A 25404-nucleotide genomic window follows, 5' to 3' on the forward strand; every position below is an offset into this window, starting at 1 on the left:
GCCGTCCCCAGCGCATTAGTTTCAACCAGTTCTTAGGTCATTTGAATTTCTTCAATAAAATACGGATAATCTGTTTTAGCATAGATATCTCTGCTAGAGATATACAGACATGTTTATCTTAAGTTATAAGATGAATATGATAGCAATATATATTTCTTTTAAGAGTGACGAAATTTGGTTAATTGACAAATGGTTAAAGCCATCAGTTCTATTCAGTTGGCATTAATAAATTACTGTTGAAAGATTAATAGGGTTACTAATTATCATCAATGTTTACGGATGTTTAAAACTCATTATATCTTCAAAATTATTGCTCTTTTAGGCAAACTTAAAAAGCATTTTTGATGACAGTACTGATCAACTAATGAGAAGTGTGATAACACCCAAAATTTAAAAGGAGTTCAACAAACACCATTGCATCCTCTAAGCTCCACTTTATAAATTGGTTTATATCAAGTTTAAATCAATTCAAAATTCTGTCATTCTAAAAAGGCAAATATATAGATCTAGAGCTTTAAAAGATTTTTTTTATTTGAAGCGTTATTGTGAAAATTCCGAAATTGGCTGTCGTTACTGTTTACGATCTGTAAACCAATTTACGGATTCCAACGACAGAACCTTTTGGTTTGGAACCTTTTGGGATGAATCTTTTGATCTGATTCGTGGATTCATTTTTTGGTATTCATAAGAAGTGAAGCGCTGCTCAGACAGGTCAGGACTCATATGTCGCAGCAAGTAGTAACCAAAAGGAGCATGGTCTGGAGAATACAGAGAGGTAGCACTTCCCATTTTAATATTTCCAAGGGTTTCCAAAGACCTTTAGTCGCTTTTTTCTTCAAACTTAAGTTAAAAAGTAAAAATCCTCGCAAATTTGATTTACTCGGTACAAATTTCGATATTTTCTAAGCACTGAAAAAAAATTTTTTTTCACACTTCAACGAAATGACGCATTGAAAAGCCTGTCTGTTAAGTTTCAGTATGAAGTTACAAATGTACCCAATACAATACGAAACAGTAACACCATGTGTTGTAAATCCTTTAAAATTCATTTATAGCTTCGCACTCTTATATGTTGAACGAAATCTTTTATATGTTATTAAAGGTTTTTATACCTTATTCTGTATCTGGGTTGCTTCTTTGTCCATTCTCTTTATTTTTAAACGAGCTTAGAACGTTTTTGAAACTAGAGGCACCGTTTTCACGGGTTGTTGAATATCGAACACGTTAGACCCTAAAATGGATGAATGGTCCACGCCCTCACCTATATCCCTTATGATTTATTTGTTGTAGATATCGTTGGAATAGTGTTTACCTGTAATTAAAACTTAGGAAGCGGCGATCTAAAGACGAGGAATTAGTCGTGGAATTTCTAAGCAATTAATTATTTCATACCAAAATTATAAGAAGAAGCTTGAAGTAATTTTTCCGAAGACATATAGTATAATAATATTTTTTTGTACATTTTAAAGTCTCCTTTTATCTGACTGGACCTAGTGTTTAGTGTATACTCCGAACTACGGTGCTCGGCATTACTAGCAGCCTACCGACTGGCGAGTGACCAACTTAGAGATCATCTCAGAATCCGGCCTTACCCAGCCTGGATACTGGCGTGACTGGGATCATTTCCCTGTCGGATTCTACACTTTTGCCAATTACAAATATTAAACAATCACAAACATAAATTTACGACCATACCCCAGCAGAATTCGAACCCGCGACTATCGCAATAATAGGTAAACCGCCCTGTCGCTTTCACCACTGCGCCAACGAAGCCGGATATAATAATAATTCTTGAACCATATCACCATGTGCTATATAGTATACATTATCTAATTATACTACTTTTAAAACTGAACTTATGAAAAGGGAAGAAGCACTTGGTTAGAATCTATTCAGATTAATTTAATTTCAATAGCATAATAATTTTACATTTAAATTTTATGAACTCTAGTCAGTGAAGTCCATTGAGAACCTTACTTCTGACTGTTAAGGTAGTTTCTAACATCATGAAACAATTAAATTTTCTCTAGGTGGGAAAAAGTGATATTTTACAATAAAAATAATTCTATGGAATATAACTGTTCAAGTATATGAGTAAAAGCAGTATTGATTATATATAAACCTTCTAATAAAATATAATATGAATTCTTAATCATGATCGATATCGTTCAGCGCTTGTTGTTCTGTGAGTTGTTTATAAATGTTTGCGATGGTATTAATAAAAATCAATCCTGAATCATCTCTTTTATTCCACTGTTTATATTTAAGAGCTACAAAAAGTTACCATAGTTTCAACTGATATCTGTAATTTTTACATCCAAAATCCTGTCAATTTAATTCGTTTTACAGCATTCAACTTTAGAAGTAATAACTCAGATTATCAGATTATCTTAATTAGCTAATGAACCAGATAAAATGGACAAATATCCAACAGAATGCACCTAAACCCATAATAGAACGCCTAGGGAATAATGTTAAGCCAAAATTACTTGGTAATCCATTCCAAGTACTGAAAACAGGAAATAAAACGGACAAAGATAACAATGGGGAACCAACCAGTCCATAGACATAGAACCATAAAATATTAAATCGCCAAACCGACTGAAAAACCAGATACAGCGACAAAACATAAATAATTATCGGTGCTTCACGAAAATGACTTTCCGGCATCAGTTTTCAAGTGCCTGGGCAATCTGTAATACTCGTGGCCCAGCTTTAGCATTATGAATATCGCGGGTCAAAATGTTAAACCGCTAAGCCAATCATCATTCACAAAGTGAAAGTTACATCATAGCATCATTAAAAGGGGTTAGCTGTAAGGAAACTGATAATAAATATTATTCCAAAGCCAGGCAAAGTTTAAAGTTTGCATATTCTTGTTCGGCATCCGAGCGTGAATAACGTATGCTTTAATAAACCAGGAATTGTACTCGATGTTATTCGAACGAATATCGCATTTATCTTGTTTAAACATTGTAAAAAAAATATATAACCAGTTTATTTTTGTTGCTATCTTCCTAGATATAAATGGGGATATTTACTTAACAATATTGATACATTATGATATCAAACACCAGTATTACTTGTATATGACAGGGCATTCTGTATATAAAAGAGTAATCCACGTTTTCAACCATAAGGGGTTAACCACTTTAATTTTTTTTCGCCTGAAAATTAATAATTTACTGTTAATAGGTTAAACTAAATTAAAACAAAGACAATGAACAAAGTAAAAATAAGTGGAAGAGCAAAGGAAAAACAATTTAAAGGAAATTATTATAATAAAAGAGAAATAGGTAATAGTATAAAATCTTAACGTGCTAAAATAAAATAAAACAAGTCGGCCACGTAAAAAAATAGAGTGAGTTTAGTTATGGTCCATAATTAAAATATAAAGAAATATTAAGAAGTATGACAGAAGAAGAGTCTCCTTTATTAAAATATATATTGAAACAACTATCAAGAATAGATAAAAAAAAGCTGATAATATGAACTCTTAAACATGACAATAAAATAGAAGAAATGAAACAAACAATAATAACTTTAAAGTAGGGTAACAAGATATGAAAAACCTCCAACAAGACAAACTAATCGTTTTAGTACTAACTATAAAAGCAAAACATATATATAATTAAAAAACAAGAAAATATGAAGCCATAACTAAAAGTAAAATTCCATAGAAATGGAAGACATAAGGACATAAGGGATTGTTGATGGACATCGATGGAAAAAATTGGGAGAAAGAATAAAATGCAAAATTGAAGAAAATAATGGAGATAATAAGGTAGAACAAGGAACAAAGGATGGTCGATGGACATGGTCGTAAATTTAAGTTTGTGATTGTTTAACATCTGCAATTGTCCTTAGGCAAGAGTGCAAAATCCGGCAAGGAAAATGATCCCAGTCACGCCAGTAAGTAGGCTGCATAAGACAGGATGCATTCTGAGATGATTTCTAAGTTGGCCACACGCCAGCTCGTAGGCTTAATACTGAGGATCCTGGTTCGGAACACACGTTAAATAGTAGGTCTAGTCCAGATAATTCCTCGTTGTTAAAAAGGAAACTCTAAAATATAACAAAAAAAAGGAAGGACTCGAAGATCGGGAAAAGAGAAAGACTAAAAGAAGATAAAAACATGAGAATAAAAAAATGGTTACAGAGCATACTATTTTAAAAAACAGACGATAGAGTAAATAGAACAAAATACGCGGCGAAAATAAGAGGCCGACCGACACTAATGGTAATAATATAAAAAGAAAATTAAGAGAAGACAAGATTGAGGTCAGCAAACCAGAAGTAACTTGATTAAAGTTAACGAGAAATACGAGACAAATAATACAGAATAGAAACTCAACACAGACAAAAGTTATATGGTGTCAATTTATATATTTTAATATACCTGAAATGATTTCACTAAAACATTTAAAATTCCATCGATTGTGTCATTTTCCAGAAAAACTCTTAAAGAAGGATTTTGTAATAATATTTGTACTCTGCAAAATATTTGGTGTACAGAGGAGGGTATAGTTACATATATTTAATACGCGAATATAGCGAAAATATATGTTATATTTACTTATGATGCAATTATTTACAATAGCGCCGTCACCATTTTCCTGATCTTAATGTTTGTATATTATTGTTATATTAATGTCAAAATTCAATTATGCTATTAATATATTGATCATGAATTCATATTTTTAAAGGGAATCGTATATATAAAATATATTGCTTTAAACATTTTGGTTGGATTTTTGATTGTTTCCTTCATGTATGATCGTCCTATAACAAATACTGAATGCCAAAGAAGTGCATTTGCCCATACAAAACAATCACATAATATAGTAATTAAAAGTGTAAACATTATAGAGGATTTGAGATGTTAACTCTAATCGTAGTTATCCTAATTATCATATAATATTACATAATTATTAATTATTCTAATTTAACTTTACTTTTGATTAAAAAGAAAAATTAAACTAAAATGTGTTTATATAGTTAAAAATGTTAGGAACAAAACAGTATTTGTAAAAAATGTTTTGAAGTCAGCCTCAAAATTTTAGGTCAATAAAATATAGTAATTGAAAGCTTGTAGGTTATAGTCTCATTGTAGGTTAAAATGGAATTAAAATTGCCCAAATAATTTAAACACCATTTAACAAATTATAACCTAATTGATGACAATAATTAATATAAATATTAAGCTAGATGATTTATAGGTACTTTTAGTACATGTTACGTTTTGGTTACATCTCCTTCTATTATGACTAATTATAAATTTTTATAATTAAGCTTTTAAGAATAAAATATTGAACTTTAGTTCTAAAAGTGCAAAGGATATCAAACCTTCCTTCTAAACCAAGGAACATAAATATATTTTGAATCTACACATAACTTAACGAATACAATAATAATAACTCCTATATCTCTAAAGATGGAATAGGCGCAACAAGAGAAGATAACATATAGGCTAACACAAATTCGTGTTTGTGAAGTTAACTATAAAAATCAAACCGACATATTCGACTCTAAACTTTTAGGAATTACATAATATACTGATAATCATTCGAAGCATCGACAAATGAAAATAAATACGGTAATTTATTAAACACTTCTGCATCATAGACTGACCGGCAATCATACGTGCCCCCCTCCTGTTTCGAAATCACCCATAGCCACCCCCGACAGTGTCCACTTTATGAGCTGCAGGCCTGTGAGCAACCGTTAAAAACTGGAAGCCAGAAGTAAGCACTCTGTTAAGTTTAATAGTAGCAATAAAATGAATGTGTGCTCTATGCAATGAAATGTCTCGAAAATTTACAGCCTCCTATAAAATCGGCATTTTTCCGAACATTTTGTTTAACTAAAGACCACACAGATTACGGTTTTTTTTAACAAATGATCGTCATTGATTATATTAAATTGCTTCTAACTCTTTTTTACTATTTTCGATGTATTTCACATATTCAATTTAATGAAAATGTGTTCATGTTTTATATATGAAATGTATGAATTGAATGTAGTTGTGTTCCATACAATATATATTTTCAATTTCTTTTTGATCTCTTTAACTGCACCTTCACTGATTTAATAAACCGCAATAAAAATAATTATTGTCCAAAATGTCAGAATTAGTATTTACGACAATTTTAGCAAACTATATCGGCCTGCTATTATAAGTTAGATATAAGTAGTGAAGGAAATAGGGAGTAAGGCGTGTTCCAAATATAACTGAGAACTTTATTTATTAAAGAGAACTAGCTGACCCGACAGACTTCGTCCTGTCAAAAAGATTTGTAATGTGGCAGTTTTTGTGCCTACGTATTTTAAAAAATTCTCCTGAACAGAACCATCACCCTGGTGATAGGGCGTTGTGAATAAAAAATAATTAAATAAAACATATATAAGGATTGAAAAGTAAGTAATCGCTTTATTGTTAATCATGTGAATTATAATTATTATTATTATTATCATTATATTGCTTTGTGGTATACGATGTTTTTTGTTTGATTACCTGGCGCATAGATAAACAAATCTGATGGTTTTCCAACACGGGAACAGGCAACATACAATTGACCATGTGAGAAACATGGGTTTTCTAGATTAATACCACAAACACTTAATGATTGCCCCTGGGACTTGTTTATAGTCATAGCAAAAGCAAGCCGTCAACATGTCTATAGGAAATTTGCCATTACCAATGTCAATGAGTTGTTTAGAGAATATGTTTCCAGATTGGTCATTTTGCAACTCGACACGCATATTCTTGCTTAAATGAAGTACTTTAACATGTTTCCACAAATTGGAGGACTTTAGACATGCATTGAGTTCATCAGCTGGCGTTGATCGTGGAATCACTGGCAATGTTTGACGAAAATCTCCTGCTAATAAAATCATTGCACCACCAAATCGGTTATTATTGCTACGTAGATCTTTTAAGGTTCTGTCTAAAGCCTCCAAAGATTTTTTATGTGCCATCGTGCATTCATCCCAAACAATCAATTTACATTGCTGCAAAACCTTTGCCATTGCAGAGTTCTTCGAAACGTTGCAGGTTGGAGTTTCATTGCTTTGCATATTTAATGGCAATTTTAGTGCTGAATGGGCTGTTCGACCACCTTCAAGCAAAGTTGCTGCGATTCCCGACGAAGCGAGTGCAAGTGCAATTTTATTTTGTGAGCGAATTGTTGCTAATATTAATGAAATAAAAAAAGTTTTTCCTGTACCACCAGGTGCATCTAAGAAATAAATCCCTCCAGTTTCATCATTTGTTACTTTCATAAGAGTTTCAAATACATACTTCTGTTGTTCATTTAACAGTGGAAGATTTGTTTGAATTTATTCTTTCAAAGCGTTGAGATCATACAGTCTTTCTCGATGCAACTCTTGGTTAAAAGCGTCATGCATTGGACGATTGGGCGCGGTCAGGCCTAATTGAATTAATAGTTTGTTTGACATTATCAAGCACATGTCCTCAATTGAAATCAATGCTTCATTGTAAATTTCTTCACTGATTTGTATATTTGGATTTCCCATTCTATTCCGTATTTGATACAAAATATCATCACACATATAATATTTGTACTTCATCCACAAATCAATTGGGTTTGATGGGAAGCATGTAGATATGATTATAGAAAACAATGTTCGTATTTGATGAGTGTGTGATGATATTACAGCATCATTGAGAGTTTGATCCCAATGAGCGTCATTTTCAAGCAATTGCAAACGTTGACAGGCTTCTCTGTAGGATCCACACAATTCACCATCAACAGTTCGTAACTGTTGGAATGATGTTGGGCCACGTACATTGACTAATAGCAGTCGTAAATAAAAACATTCATCATTGCTTGGATGTACTGAATAAATCCGGCCAATCGCATCGGTGGAATATACATCTGTATATCCTGGAACTGGTTTTCCTTGTTTCCGTCGTATAAATCTCCTTGAGGATTGATTCCAGGTATAATATTTTGGCATTTCAGAATATAGCAATGTTTGTGCGAAATCATCGTTTTGGCATGTCTCAAAAAAACTGGTTAATGTAGTAGATGGTGGCTGAGCAGCTCTTTGTACTGCGTTCTGTGCTGTAAAATACACTCTTTGTCCATTTTCTAAATGCACAGCTAAGTGAACAACAGAAGGGTGTCTCTCATGAATAGGAAAAGAAAATATTCGCCAAACTGCTTCATTACTACTGACATAGCGGCCCATTTGGTATTGGGTAACTTCATCATTAGAATTCTCTGCACCAATTCCAATCACAGCCATATCACTCCCTTTGGTTACATATTTGCAAATGTATTTAATCGATTTCACTGAATGGCAAGATTCAACGTTGATGTGTGCTTTGAATGTCTTTGATAAAATGGGTGAATATGGAACAATCCAACGATTATCTATTTCAATATCTTGTTAATTTAATTTGACAATTGTTGATTTTCCATTGTCTGCTGTCGATCTGCGACGATACAATGGATAACCGTCATTACCAGTAATTGTTTCCGATATTAATGTCCGTGGATATCGTTTTGAACATTTACCATCCATCATACACGGTGAATTTTGATTAAGAGTTCCACAGGGACCATGTATCATGTTTTTGATAACTACCTCATGCAATCCAGGATCTACTTGTACATTAGGGATTTCAGCTGATATCACTGCATCAACTTCATTTGGCCTTATCTTTTCAACCAACCAAACCAAAATGTGTGCATGTGGCAATCCTCGTTTCTGCCACTCCACAGAATACATCCAGCAGCGTGTCTCACCAAACACATTATGTTTTACGATGAAATTCATTAAAGATTTCAACTTTTGTCTAAAGACTCTGGCTGTAATATCATGACGATCAATGGATGATTTCCCAGGTAATAACTCCTGCTTAATTTGTATCCATTGCGGATTGCATGTAAATGTGATGAACAAATCTGCTGTACCATAATGACAAACATACGACATGGCATCTTGAGCATATTCGTGCATATACCGAGGGCTTCCGATGTATGTTGCTGGAAGAATAGTCATCCGACCGACATTCTGTGCATTTCCATCAGTATTAATCGCATCTCGAAGGTGAATATACTCTTCAGATCGGAGTTTGGTTTGATTCAACCTGATGAATGTTAATCTCTCCGTTTCAATTTTAACATACATGTCATCAACATATTTGTGATATAATCGCCGACATTTCAATATGTGATTATCTGCATTTTCCCGAATCATTAGGCGGTATGAATAATAGTTCATTGAACTGACTTTTTTGTTGGTTTCAGAACCTGTAAACAGATTTTGTTTTAATAACATTCAAATATAAAATTAAAATACATAATATAGTGACTGAGATATTATCGCCATAGCTAAACTAATATTTTAGTTACCTGTAATGGGATTTATCATTTTTATTGATAAATCGTAGCCATCTTCACCTTGCCAAAATATAATGGGATATTGCAGTGCATCATATGAGCGGTGTGTTTCCTTTATAGGTTGTAATTGAAAATTCCGACGATGTAAAAAATATCACGGGATTCCAAGTTTTCTCCAACTACAACGATAGCAACTTCATCAATAGTTGGTGCATTAAAACGTCTTGTATGTTGACCTGCAGGTGTTTTATCAGCTCTGATTACAATTTTGTGATTATCGGATGGCATCAGATCCAGGGCAGTTTTAAACAATATAATCAATTGATTGTGTTGATGAAATAAAGTTTGTAATTGTTCTACAATAGACCTTTTTACTAAATTGTTATGTGCACAACGCAGATCAATTTCTTGTGGTGAATTGCCCATAAAATAAATTTGCAGGAATTTGTTGTCGCTATCTGACACTGGTAACAGTGAACCTGCTCTGTGATATATTTGCCCTTGTATCTGTAAATAAAAAAAATATTATGGTGTGGTATAAATTAATGGATTGTCAATGATCAAACTTAAATAATATTTGATCTTAAAAAGTATATATTTAGTTTTAACTAATATCTATCAAATATAAAATATAATAAAAGTGTCACTGAAACTGAATCACCATATAATATGATGACTAAGTGATATATTTCGTAATGATTAAGAAATTGAAGATTAGTAACACATCTTAACTTTGGTGACAGAAAATTTTGTTCGCTAAAATAATTATGAGTAACTGCTATAATACATACCTTGAAAGTTGGCATAAAATTTTCCCGAACTGCATTTGTTGCCCCAAATGAAGTCATTTGAAAGCAATTGTTATATTGTTGAATATGTGTCAAAAAGTGTATAGAATCTGTTCCTATTCCTGAAACCAATGAGTACAATGGTTCTGGTGGTGGATCCAATTGTATCAATTTCACTTTACCATTTGCGCAACACAATCCATTGGCTTCGTTTTTGTATTTTAATGCCTTACAGTGTGAGCAAACCAAGTTCATAGAACCAATAACAACACATTGGTAGTTACTGTAGTCAATTGACACATCGTAACTGAAAGCAGCTGGATTCAAACTTGCGCGATTATTAGTTGAATGTCGCGCTCGCGCTTCACGCGTTTGTGATATCCGAATTCTTTCACGTTCATTTCCGTCGTCACGTTCTTGTGCAGTACGATTAGATCGGTAATTAGCTTGGTTTATAGCATTTCTGGTTCTTCTACCTAAATTGCTTCGTCTTATAGGAGGCATATCAAATATAAATTATTTTTTCACTAATCACGAACTAAACAAACACTAACTAACTAAACACTCTGCACAAAACACGATATACGAATTTGTTTCGTGTATCACTTGACAATTCATCTGTCATCTGTCAAAAGTCATCTGTAACAGACAACTTTTTTTTTTAAATTTGATATGACTTGAACTCAAATCCTTTTAAGCCGTACGAATTGTTTTATTTATTTAAAATTTGAATTAAATTTTAAACAAATAAAAAATTTTAAATAAATAAAACAATTCGTACGGATTAAAAGGATTTGAGTTCAAGTCATATCAAATTAAAAAAAAAAAAGTTGTCTGTTACAGATGACTTTTGACAGATGACAGATGAATTGTCAACTGATACACGAAACAAATTCAAACAAAAAGGGCTATTTTTAGGGTTTTTCCAGCAATAATTCTAATTTTTCTCGTCGTAAAAACCATCCCTGAACTTCAACGAACATTTTAAAAAAAGATTTGGCCAAATTGGTCCAGGCGTTGTTGAGTTATGCGCTTAGGAACATATTTTGCGATTCATTTTTATATATAAGATATCTATTATCCGTTTCCAAAACAGTTGAATTTTCTTTTTGGGATTTTGCTTATTCAATGGTTCACTATTAAGATTATATATGGTTCAAAGACGGAAAAAAATTACACGCAGCCATGTTCCTGCAAATATAGAGGCTGGGACAAGCAACGAAGTTTCAACTAGTTAATCGTGCCCCAAAAGTCATGAATTCCACGCAAATAAAAAATCCATCTGAAATAATCCATCAGCTGTGAATCCCTCAGCAATTGCAATAACAACATATAAGTTATTATTTTTCAGTTCATTATCCAGTTATTATCATTCCTTTTTCAAGAAGAATATTTATCGTGTATTGCAAAATACTTTGGTCGTTACCTTGTCGATCAATTTTCTCTATGCACCTTCTTCAGAGGCATTCCTAAATGGCCCATTGTCTCAAGGGTTTAGTAACCTTCTCGTTTCATCTGTTGTTGTGATCATTATGTTATTTTGCGAGATTTTTTAGTTTGATTTGACGAGTTTTAGAATTGAAAATTTCATATCATAACAATTTGTTGCTCTTACAAATAATGTAATAAAATATCCATCCTAATGACGATGGACAAAGTTCTAGAATAACAAGAATTGTCTGCGGAAGTGCGAACTCAGAGCAATTAAGAAAAACTTGCTTAAGAACTGGTAATTATTAATAAGATTCTAGAGACATAGTATATCGTTGTATTAGAGGTAATTGTAAAATTTAGATAAAAAATATCTCTGTAAATTCTATTGGTATTAACTTTTAATCTAATTCCAGATTCCTCTGAAATTCAAATACATTTTGCAACAAAGCAGTAACCAACTATTGCAAGTAATAAAATAGTTTATAGAGTTGTAATTTCTCACTTGTTGATGAGTTTTTAGTCCGCATATAGGACACAAAGCAAAGTAAAAAGTAATAGATTAACGAAAGTCATAGAAGACAAATTAAAATTGAGTTGTCTACAATAGTGAAGTTTTAGAATATTACATAAAATGATGACATAACATAAAAGTATCATATAAAAGAATTACTGACAGGAAAAAAATATGACAGCTATCGTTCTAAAGGTTCAATAGTTGAAAAAATAAGTAAATAACGATGGCGTTTATTTAAAAACTTAGGTAAAGAAAATAGTAGAATATATATATAAAACATAAAAATTATATTAATATATAACTTAAGTAATTAAAATATGTAGATAAAATTAAACTAACTACAAAATTTTATTAGATGGGACTAGTAGAAGAAATTATGAATTATTAACAGTAATATGACAAATACTTTAAACCGCTGACAAATAATTAATTAAGTAAGTATTTGACAATTTATTCTTAGAAATTTTATCATTTTTTTAGTTATTTATTTTATAGACCTAAGTTTTGAAAAGTAAGTAGTTTATTAAATGATTATAGATATTTTGATATTACTTTAATATAATTTCTATATTGTAAAAAATAAAGTGCCTAATTATATTAATTAAAACAAGAACAATTTTAATTAAAAAATATACAAATAAGTATTACTTCATTTAATATTCCATGTTTTTGTTTATTATGTAGCGACCGCTACGACCCTTTCGGCCACCACGCATTCACCTACAGAAAGTTCAAAGTTTGGCAACGCTTGTAGTTCCCGCCTATAAAAAAATCACCACGACGACATCTCGCTCTCTCCAAACGTGCCGAAAAAGCGATATTAAACGCTTTAAAGGATTTTACAGACGCACATCATATAATCCCGAACAAACAATTCGAGTTCCGCGCTAAACACTCATACCTCCATCAAGCTGCTCGCGTCGCAGCAGCAATACACCAGGCACTGATAAAATGTTGAAAAACTGTAGCCATCTGCTTAGATGTCTCCAAAGCTTTCGATCAAATATGGCACCACGGTCTAATATTCAAGGCGAAACAGCTAGGTCTATCGAAAGATCTAATATCCCTGATAGATTCATACTTGGACGGTAGGTCCTTTCAAGTGAGGATAGGTGACATGGTCTCCTCTCATGAACAGATTTACGCTGTGAGTCCCGCAAGGTGCTCCACTAGCGCCAGCTCTATTACACGTTTATATGGCTGATTTCCCGCTCCTCAAACATTCCCACAAAGCATTTTATGCAGATGATACCGCTTTCTTCACAACCGGTTACCGTCCTGACGCTATTCGTAACATACTCCAAGACAGCTGAATCAAACGATAGCGTGGTACAAATTCTGGTGGCTATAGATAAAACAGAGCAAAACTCAGGCTATTCTGTTCCACCGCAAAAAGGAGTTCCTCGCCTATCGCCTCCAAATCGATAAAGTCCCTATCCCATCGCTCCAGAAATGTTCATACCTCGGTCGCCAGTTCGACCGCAGATTATAATGGTCAGCCCAAATACAGCACGCCATTTGCAAAGGAAATGGCGTGTACAGCCTACTATTTCCACTACTCTGCAGAAAAAGTAAACTGCCAATTCCACAGAAAGCGACGCTGTATAAAATGCTTGTCCGTCCAGTCTCCCTCGACGGAGCGCAGGTGTCACCCGCAAAACAATCATACCCCGTACCCGAAGCGACATCAGGCGAAGTCCATTTGGTTCTAGCTGGTCAATCTGGTAAAAGAAAAAAAACGTCTCGCTCTCTTTTCTTTTCTCTACACCCTTGTAATAGTACTACTTCCACAACGCTACCGTACACTTCCTTTACCTAACCTAATATGCTGTCATTCTCCCGTCGACCACATGTATCATTCAACATCGAAATAAACAAGTATTTATTCAACCAGTGTTTTCAGTTCTCTGTGAATGTTGGGACAAACAATCACATCGACAGCCACACATTCCAACTGACCAGACGAACATTGCTACAATGACATAAAAGTAAATAAATGTCACATATATTTATATTTGAAGCTCTGAAGTTTTTACATTTCTAGAAGTAATATTACTAATGATAATTTTGTTAAAATGTTCAGTGGTACAGTAATTTAAACTTATTAACATTCTGTTGATTATTAAAACTAGTTGGAAATTAAATTTAATTAAATTCATTTTAAAAAAGATTAGTGAGTGAAGTTCTTAACATAGTTCGCATTTATTTCAACCTACAGACATATCTTACTGTAATTAGTTTGAGAATATTAACATAGACTTTCTGAATCATTTCCTCTACGTTATTTAGAGAACAAAATGATTAATTTAATAAATTGTGGTCGAATTTCGACCACAGGGCGATCACTAGTAATTGCTAAAATCAATCAATGGAACTATGTTCGATGCCAGAAACACCATCTCTTAGATTTTCTGACGACTTATTGAACGTCCCTCGTAAAAATTATCGAGGAATATTACAAAATATCTTGATTATTTTCTCCCGATATTGATAAAAAATTATTCCGTTAGAGAAAAATACTGGTATATTCCTTCGCGAAATTCTCACGGTCAGTAAAAGTGACATATTGCGCTGTTCTCAGTCACGATGATCATTATAAGTTGGTGTATCAATTGTGGCCATTTACTGCGTCGGTGTCTCTCTAACGAGAGACCTTCTTCCCCTTCCTCCACCGCTCTGTTCCCGCGGCTGCGAAAATGGTTCCGGCAAAATGATTTATGCCGTCGGGCATTTTGGAAGCCGCATTGTTAGATGGAGGGACATTACTAGGATTCGGTTTCTCGTTAATGGAGCTCGGCGCTATGTTTTATTACCACGGGATAGTATAAAAGACACGCGAACTTACATGGTTAGTTATTTGTAATCTAAGTACATCTGAAAATATATCAGATGTTTCTCAAGCGATTTTTCAGAGCCCTTATAGAACTGCATCTCGAACTATCTATTATTTAATTTTTGAGGTACTTATTATTTCAATATCGGCAACATTGCCGTGCTCTACATTGAAAAAAATGTCAGCTTTGCTATGGTAAATTGATCATTTACTATTGAACAATTTTGAGAAAAGCAGAATATTGGATCATCAGATCGTATAAAATTAAATGTGATACATGCACACGTGATCAAAAATAGCAAGAGAGACTAACCACACAAAGGTAGTTTGCGTAAAGCAATTGCTTTAAGAAGGAATTACGGACAGACAATTCTTACACCAGGAGAACGTGCTTTCTCGCAAATAATTGAATGTTCCCATACAGATACCTAGTATTAGAAATAAATCTGTTCTAACAACTCATACTGTACATATAAAAATCAATAAGACGCATGATTTTTTTTCAAAATCTTTTTTCAATCACAGCAGTTCTATTTCACTAATAGAGCTACTATACTAAAAAAGAAACCCGAAATTTAAATATTCATGTTTAATGAAACACTAATGTAAACGTCCCACATATCATTAACTATATTTCACTTTGTTTATTTTGCTTTTCTTCTAAAAGGGATAATATAGATATTGTAATAGAAAACCGCTTAGAAAATACTTACTGATTTGCTAAATTCATAGTATATTGATTCATGTATTTTTTTACATAAAATGGAAATAAGATATAGCTGAGCATTTTACAAGAACTATAAACAATAGACTTACCACTTTTGCAACACCCTTCTCCTTATCGCACAACCTCGACAATTCCACCATCACCATATCATCAACCCTCTCTTGCGATTTCTTCAAGACGGGCGAGACAAAATCCTTCTCACTCTCACTCGCGCAGGACCCACTCCCAATACCACTATCTCGGTTCAACCCGTCATTTCTCCCCGAAAATCCGCACTGATCCGAACTCCCCTCCTCACTTCTCTGGTTATCCGTCGTTTTTTTTGTTTTAAGCTCGGAAAAAAATTTGCTCGGTTTGTTACCACCCATGTTTGTGTCTTTAAAACTGTCCGGAATGTCTTGCCTATATTTACCGGACGTCTCCACATACAGTGTCTCTTCCAGAGAGAAATATTCCCCGTCCTCCGATGTGACGGTTCCACTCTGGAGACTGTTGAAGGCCGACTCGAAGTGTTCGATGCTCTCCGAGGATGTCTCCTTGGTACTTAGGTCTGTATCAGTGCCCACACCTTCGTTGGTCGGCTCGTAACCTTCGGGTCCTTTAACCTGGATGATACTGGCCACCTCGAACTTGATATCGTTCCTGGTCTCCAACGGCGTCACTTCATCTTCCTCGAATTGTTCTTCGAGTTCATTAATCTCGCTTTCGCAGACGAGATTCCGCAGTCGAGGGTCCACGTACCACGAGGTGTTCTGCGAGGAAGTTTCGCAATCGAAGCTGCTGCTGGACTTGTTGACGCTGAGGGCGTTTTTACATTTCTTCAGGTACTTCTTTACCTTCTTCGTTTTGCTAGTCGATTTGGTGGATATCGTCGAGGAAGTCGATGGCTCTGGGCTTTTTTCTCTTGAAGAAGTATCTTCCGTGGTTGGTCTCCATGATTCTTCGTCGTAAGTTACTGATCTCTGACTCGTTGGTGTAACCTGGAAAGAAAATAACCCTTTGTTAATCATCACATATTTGTAACTACTAACTTTAAGTTTCAACGATATTTTTCGTGTCTTTTCAATAATGATTTCTTTTCACTACGACAAATGAATTCTTAGTGAAAACCTCAAAGAAAAATATGTATGTTTTAACACTCTTCTTTCATCTTTTTTTTCTTGAACAGGCTTTTACTTAGGTTATAATAACAAGTAAAACTGCAGACATTGGTCCGCAACTGACCCAAAAGGAGATTTTGAACAACAAGATAATTCTGTCATCGCCCAAAAGTAACTGTTTGGTAGTATTTACAATTTCGGATAGAGCAGTGTATAAAAATTGATAGAAACATTCATGTAGAACATAATTTTTTTTATATATATTTTAATATATTTCAAAAGTGATGTATATTCTGATGAAAAACAACTAATATTTTTAAAATAAAATTCGAAAATAATGTATTACAGTTTGTTATGATGCTTTTATATTCTGTTGCTTCCTAGTTTCTTGAAGACACTGATTTAATTATGAAACGTCGGCATGTTTGGAGTTACTATGTCGAGTTTTCTTAGCTAAAAATAAATTGGCTTCAACATAATTCACGAACAGATATTTATAATATCAAAAACTATAATGTGTCCGCAAAAGTTGAGTTTGTATATTTAAGACTGAACTTCTAATAATAAGTATTAATACTTCTAATAGTATATTACACAACAAGGGCCGAAAGTTGAATTTTCGGCCCTGCCCGTCATGATTCCCTCGACTTTGCGGCAGGAGCAGGACCGAAATTTCAACGATTGTCCCGTGTAGTGTATACGATTTTTTTTTTCATAGCCGGTCGAAATTACGTTATTAATTTAATTTTAAATCTTGATGAGCATGTTTTTGATGCCTACCCCTGACATCAATAGACTTCTTTGGCAACGTATCTGTATTTATTATCAATCGCGCTTCTGCATCAAAATTTCGTATAACATCTTCCTTGTCCCTGGATTCATTAGATGATAACTTATTGTTCATTTTTCCTGGATTATTGAATCGAATGACGACAAAACAACATTGACGATTATTTTTAAGGTTAGAGATAGCAACGTTAATGACAGAGGTAAATAATTTGTTTTTTGGACAGAATAAATAGTTCCTAGTTACGAGTATCAATATGCATAAGAAATTCCTTCCTCCCGTCGTTGTAGAAGGCGCGGGTGTACTTCTCACAGGGAACGTTTAACCTTCTTCCTTGTTATTAGAGTACGTACTTTCGACCGAGGTATGAAAAAAACACGTTTACATTCATGTACTACCTATTTTAGTAATTATAATTTCATTTAATATTTACCTAGTCTTTATGACTTGCAATTTTTAGCTAATCATATTGTATACAACTTGTAGTTTTCTGATTCTCCAGATTTTGGTATATTATAACAAGAGATTAACGTTGTTGAAAAAATAGAATTTGTTGGGTAGATTTATATATACCTAGCTTCATGTAATATTTTAGTGATGCTCGTCATATTAATATCCAAAGATGACTATATCACGTTAAGTCACGGCCAATCACGAAATATAATTTCGCGTAAAGCATCACTGTTTTCTGACACGACAGCTGATTTTGGATTAATTTCGTGACTTTTGTCCTTGAGAAAACTGCAATCACAATTAAATTCATCGACAATAGTTGAAGCAGACTGATGGATGTCTGTATAATCTATATCGAACGTTGTAAAATACCATAGTACGAAAGTATACGTGAGTGAACTCCGTTTGGCACCATTAAATCCACTGAGACAAAGTCTTCAAGCCAGTGTAACAAACACAAAATGTGCTCAAATGACAAAACGTTCTGAAGGCCATGGTTATAAAGGTCAAAGTTCCAATCGGAAACGTCAGATGAACCTTAACTACATTTAGTACTGCTGAGGTTCATATGATAAATAGCAACCCTCGTATAACAATGCAGCATAACACAGGCCTATAAGTAACAAACCATTTTAATTCATTTATTAACAGAAAAAGACTGCAAAGTGATTATGAATCAGCAACCACTAGTAACAATATATTAAATGTTTTTAATGAATAATGATTAAGAATGTCGCTAATAACTTTGCTCAATACGGCTAAGATTATCTTTTAATCACCGTCATATTACCACCGCCTGAAACAATATTATAAAGAGATATAAATCATTGACACTTGCGACTCTGCAACTGTTCAATGTCTCAATAATGAATGCCCAATACCGTTCCAAATTCCGCAAATGATTAACTGCCGATCTGATGTATAAATTTGACCAGCCAACGATTAAGAGTAAATAAGATTGCCGCCTCTATCAAAACCGTATATCATGAATCTTGTACGGACACTGACAGTGATAATAAATACCGCATAATTTATTTAATAAGCCTAATAGGCGAGTTTATAGGTTAATGGGTCTGTTACGGAGATTTTCTTAAAAGAGAAAAATCCATGCGAGCCCGAGAGAATTCCTATCAATTAACATTTTCTCATGTTGGTTCAGTCTACTTTGGTTCGTTAAAGTTTCAGCGGGAGGGCGCCATGATATATGACTGACGATCTAGTGATGCACCAAAGTGTGCTGGGACTCTTACATTATTCTACGCGTAAGTGTTATAAAACGCTTTTAATTAATGGGTTGTGTTGTGTTTCTTCGGTTTCGAGATTGTCGGCGGTAATTTATTAAAATTTTCCGATCACCGTTCCCAAGACTCGTGGTGGAATGAGGCTGATTATGCAAATATGAAGATATTTATTTGTTTCTAGTTAGCCACTTCCATAATGAACAACAAATATATATTGCTTAAATGTTTGGGTCGAAAGAAAACAATAATATTAGATCTTGTTTCTACGATAAATTGGTGACGCTATAAGGATTGTTGAAGTGCATAAAAATGTATATTATTCTCTTCTTTCGGTGGACCTAACCTAACTCTGAAAAAAAAAATTAACCGATATTTTTCGATAATTTGAGCTTATGAATTTTGGTACTAAATTTCAAAACTTTATCAAAGATACCACTATTCTTTGAAAGATTTAGAAAATATAATCGTGTCACCTTTTGGACCCGAGCAAATGAGAATAATTTTGAATGTTGACACCCAGATTGTTAAGATTGATTATATATTTAGTACTTACGTATTTGTTGTTCTTTAGTTTTGCTGTAGTAAACACTGACAAGTCATGGGTGCTTAAATTGTTTTATAACGCGTACAAAACAAAGCTGTACAAGTGGTAATTTGCTGAAATGTATGTATACTTTTCATTTTCTATGTATGTGTATATTCTATGTACATGTATGTATTGTATGTATGTATATATGTACATATGTATATATGTATATATGTATTTCTATGTATATGTATACTTTATCATTATAGAGAGAAAAGAAAACTCATGTAGATGATTGCTATTTTTGCTCGATGAACGTCGTTGGTATAAATGCAAGAAATAGGATATTATAAATATCCTGATATATCATCAATGTCGCAGCCAGTTTCACATACGGGCAATGATCCATTGCCAATTTGTCTAGGTTCTAAGTGTAAAAAATACTTTGAGAACTTCGTCGTTATGGAAGAAGCGCATTATTTATTAATCAATCAATTTTACAAAATATTTAACGCCTGGTCAAGCAGCAGCATCAACATCGTTTCAAAGTGTTGGTCACAACTTTATCGGTAACTACAAATCACTGAATTACAAGCACGGAATCGATAATTTGTTGCACAATTACCACAAGATTGAAGTTCGAATGCCGCTAAAAATAAATTTACTGCATCCAGATGTTGATTTTTTCCCGCAAAACTTGGGCGACACGAGCGACGAGCAAGGAGTGCGGCTACACCAAGATGTAGCGAAAATCGAAGGGCGATACCACGTATTTTAATGTTGGTAAGATTAGTGTTTGTCCCCAACGCGTGAAACAGATCCCAAGTAGTATAAGACCCAGTTCGACCTCCGTCCATTTCCGATTTATACTTTTAATGCAATAAATGGTCGTTAGTGGTCACAAATAGTATGTGATTTAGATTCAGCCCCACAAATTACCTTATAAACATCTTTTGGTCTCTCAGGTACAAAACCGTGTATACTTGTGTTATTATCAGTCACTAACACAATGGTAGTGAATTGACTAAAATGTATATGTAATAAATTATGAAAAATAACAGTGCTAATAGCTTCAGTAAGTGAATCATAGTAATAATTAAAAACAAATAAGTATTTAACAATCGCAATTATAATCTTAATGAACTACATCTATTTTAATGTCGATGTAGCAACTATGTAATAGAAACGATTGCGTTAGTTTCGTCGTAAAATCCTCGCTGTTGTAATGGAACCTTTTTTCGCCACTTATTTTGCCAGATGGAATTTATTTATTTCTTTTTGTTCGACTTCATCACATACTAACAGGACGTTGCCCACGCCGTTGCCGTGTCGCGGAGGAAAAAAAAGACCACATCGGGCCGTAAATCATTCGCCTTTTGTTGAACATTATTGCGACAACTATAAAAACAGGTACTGTATTATGTGTACCTGTAATGCCACAACGGGAAGGAATTTAAAACCTCGCAATTCCATCTTTTCAACACCTGGCTTTATGGCGGACCAACAATATGAAAAATTTCAAACGATATTTCCTGGTACACCGGCGGAATCTCAAATTGCATAACGTACAAATTGTGTTTAACTTATTATATTAAGTTGGCAAGGCTACAATTTTGTGTTTTAATGGTTGAATTTTGTTAAGTTACTTAATTGTATATATTATATCGCGCCACACTGAACGAGTCTGGCTACGAACACATAGGTGATGACTGAGACATCTAGATATTTTTAGGCATCTAGACAGTTTATATTCGAATAGATTTAAATCGCCAGTGTCGTCTTGTTTGCCGTTAAAGAAATCATTTCCTCTTTCGTGAAATAAAATAGCATTCAAAAGTAAATTAATAATTTTTATATTTAAACCCTTTTCATATTTCATAATTGGTACGATCAAGTGGAGACCATAAGGCTGTTCTCATTTTAATTAATTGAATTAAACGAAATCAAATTAGAAAAGAAGAAAAGTTGAGGTTGGATTGGTAATCGTCCTGCATGACTAGAATCATTCCTTGATGCAGTTGCGTGAAGTTCGAGAAAAAGTATCTAAGGTACATATCTCAGAAGCTGTAAGGTCACAGAAGGTGGATTGACGATGCTCAAAGACCGCTGGCTATAAACTATTCCAATTATAAAACATTCAAGCTGTGAAAAACACCCCTAGTCCGTGGATTACCTGCACAAGCAGCAGTTCAGGGTGTAAGGCAATCAAAGGCGGACTGAATTCCTGTTAATTAAGAGAGTCTACTGGAATTTGGATGGAACCATGCAGTTTAGGGTGAACGACTACCATTGTAGATACATTGTGGTAGCTGAGTTTCTCAGTTGTAGAATATTGGATTTTGGAGTCACCAAAATATAGGAAACCATTCCGTGCAGGGACACCATGGAAATTTATGTAGATATGGTGGAAACAGTGTCATCTAGAAGAAAAACAAAGGCAAACTCATGAACGAAAATACAGGTTCTACTCAACATTTAATTCCAACTCTAAATTGTTAGGACGGGATAATGACCACATCCTTGTGGTCGTTTCTTAGGGAGCAATGTGTTATATCACGTGACTGTTAACGAGCCTGACAACGAAAACTGTATATTTGAAGACGAAGCGGGTTGCTTATGTCAAGACTTAATAGTGGTGATGAGTGAGACGTTTAGACATAGACAGTTTAGTTTACGTTCAAACAGATTAAAATTTGCGTTGGGAAAACGACCATATATTGTTAGTAATTCACTACTTTTTACTGTCGACAGTTTCAGTCGCTATTGTCGGTCCGACTGGTTTTACTATATTTTACACTCGACTATTTCAATCCACTACTTTTAGTCGCTATTTTGGGTAAGCTTGATTTGACTTCTTTTTACTATCGACTGTTTCAGTCGTGTACTTTCAGTTACAATTTTCGTATCAACTAATTTCATTCGACTGATTTAACGTTCTTGCTTCGCTTTGTTTAAATAGAAAAATAATATTGACTACATTTAAGGTATCTTGGAACGTACTGGGCCGTTTTTAAAGAACTTTTTCGATTTTCTAAATCTCTCGATATTTGTTCAAGCCTTTTCAATGTTAAAATTTCTTTATTTTAAGATTCAACGAATTATTCCTTATTAACGTATTTATTACTGTATTTGAAAAAGATACAATGCTTAAATAGTTGATAAAGATTAACTGAGAAGATACGATAAAAATATGTTTGTTCATTACGCCATTCCGCTTACAATCAAGTCAAATATAGAAAATATAAAAATAATTGTACATCATTCAAAATGAAACTTATATTTTTTGAAGCTAATAAATTACAGCAATTATCTTTTTCCTTTTCTTTTCCAAAGCAAGTTCGAAAAGAAATATGTACATCGCCGTTTTTCTTATGGCATCAAAAAACAGTATGCACATGCTGGAATAAAATAGAAAAAACCAATTACCGTTATTATAATATGTCATTGTTACTTTCCAAATGTTAAAATAAATAATTTGTTAAATTATACTGTTTTCAACACTTTTCATATTTCATAATTCATATACATACAAGCTTCAGAGTTGATTTGGCTATATACAGAAACGCGCACATTTAAATTAAAAAGTTAAATAGATATATTGTCAATTAATTTTAATATTATTCCTTATTTTGTATCCATAATCGAACATAAAAAGGGTTGCTTCTGTGTATTCATTAAATCAAATTAGGCAATTATATTGTCGTTCTCAATATAGTTATTTTTTTATGGATGAAAATTATTAAAAAATACACATACCATTTCACATCAATCTTCAATAGAAGGTATGTGGAAATAAAATGATGATTTTTTTGTCATGGATCACATCTAAAGGATTACAATATATACACGAGCTCCACAAGGCAATATGCCGGGTCCGATATTGTATCTCCTATATACAGCTAACCTAGCGACCACAAGAATCACTACTGTACAAACATAGGTAGACAACACGTCAGTCTCAGCATCACAAAAACTTCCAATATTACGATAGCTACATTTGCTCATGATACTGCGATTATAGCGTGAAGAAGCCTCACGAAAATTACAACAGGCAAGTGACAATATAAATAATTAGATACAAGCTTGGAAAATAAGAATTAATGAAAGTAAATCTGTACATGTGCAGTTCACCTATAAACAGACCGTACAAGCACTCACAACATTAAATAATACCATCGTTCCATATAGCAACAACGCTAAATATCTCGGAATGAATCTTGATGCAAAACTTTGCTGGAAGAAACATATAGAAAAGAAAAGAAAAGAACTGGAATTGAAATATAGGAAAATGTACTGGCTAATTGGAAGAAAATCACAATTATCAGTACATAATCAATTGCTATTATATAACTAAATATTGAAACCTTTATGGACATACGGAGTCCAATTATGGGGATGTTCTGCAAAGAGTAACATACATAAAATACAAATTTTTCAGAACAAAGTTCTGAGAGGTATTGTGGGTGCACCCAAATACTATAGGACTGATTACATTGAGACCTTCAGATACCCACAGTCAGTCAAGAAATCAAGATAATTGCAAGGGGGCATGAGGAAAGACTCCATTCTCACACGAATATTGAAATATTACAACTATTGGATAACACCAGAACATGACACATACTCAAAAGAATCAAACCATCTGATCTTGTGTAGTGTTGTGTAGTGAGGTGAATTTATTAAAAAATTCAGCAGTAACATGTATAAACATTATTTCACCAGAATGAGTTAGAGCCCATGGGTGCTCCTAGTTATATACCTAGATTTAAGTTATAATAAAGACAAATTGTAGCTTAGACGGAAATGACTAGTAACAACATATTAATTAAATAATAAAAAAAACTTCCAACAACAGCATTAGAGAACCTTCAAAACATATCATTATAAAATATGGCGCATTTAAGCCAGTAAATATCAATAATTGTCAATTCGTGTAAGCGAAGTATGCTAAATATCTTTATCATGCATCTAGATCGAGGCCTAACTTGGAAGAAGCACATACTTGCTAAACGAAAACAAAATGGTCTTAAACTATATCTAAGTACTGTCTGCGCAAACGCAAATTCAATTTATCATTAGGTAACAAAGTATTGACGGACGAAGCGATGCTTAAACCCAGTTGATCAATGGCACGGGTATCATTATAGAGCCTAATGTAGATATCGTTCAGCGGTTCCAAAATAAGGTGTTGCGTGCCATTGTCGATACTCCGGACTTAATGAAGCGATTTTCTATATGTCATATATATAATAGCTATCAAGATCATGGAAATAAATATATGAATGTTCCCATCCGCGTTGAATAAGAACAATCAATTATTTTGACTATGATTCGCGAAATCTGGATGACGTTTGTGGATTTCCTGTTTCTGAATTGAACGACCAGGTTTTGATCAAAATTTTTGGGATTAGAACTTTAGGATTGATATAAAGAGTTACTAAACTACTGCTTCAACGGCAAACATCGGTGATAAAACATTGACTGAATGTGAAATATTGATCTTCTGAAGATGTGATCCACCATGAATCACTTGAATGTATTGTTCCAAATATTTTGATTGTACTTAAAGACTGTAAAATACGACATGAAAAAAATCTCAGTCGTATTTGTAATCAGGCTGGTCAAGAGCA

General features: G+C 33.5%; 2 protein-coding genes across 8 annotated transcripts in view; both read right to left on the reverse strand.

Annotated features, from left to right (window-relative positions):
• LOC143197888 (uncharacterized) overlaps positions 1-25404 on the reverse strand; it is a 533325-nt gene that overhangs the window by 391367 nt on the left and 116554 nt on the right. For all 7 annotated transcript variants that reach the window (XM_076406675.1, XM_076406678.1, XM_076406674.1 and 4 more), the window contains exon 2: positions 15757-16647. In XM_076406675.1, coding sequence (XP_076262790.1) covers positions 15757-16647 — 891 coding nt within the window. The remainder of the gene's footprint in view (positions 1-15756; positions 16648-25404) is intronic.
• Positions 8294-9477, reverse strand: LOC143197889 (uncharacterized). The gene is made up of 2 exons (XM_076406681.1): positions 9384-9477; positions 8294-9281 (listed from the first exon to the last, which is right to left on the reverse strand). The coding sequence occupies exons 1-2, from the start codon at positions 9400-9402 to the stop codon at positions 8416-8418; spliced, it is 885 nt and encodes a 294-aa protein (XP_076262796.1). The 5' UTR covers positions 9403-9477; the 3' UTR covers positions 8294-8415.

Source organism: Rhynchophorus ferrugineus, unplaced genomic scaffold (genome assembly GCF_030347505.1).
Source record: "Rhynchophorus ferrugineus isolate W39M unplaced genomic scaffold, kcgeb_rfMv2 rfM6, whole genome shotgun sequence".
Classification (NCBI taxonomy): domain Eukaryota; kingdom Metazoa; phylum Arthropoda; class Insecta; order Coleoptera; family Curculionidae; genus Rhynchophorus; species Rhynchophorus ferrugineus.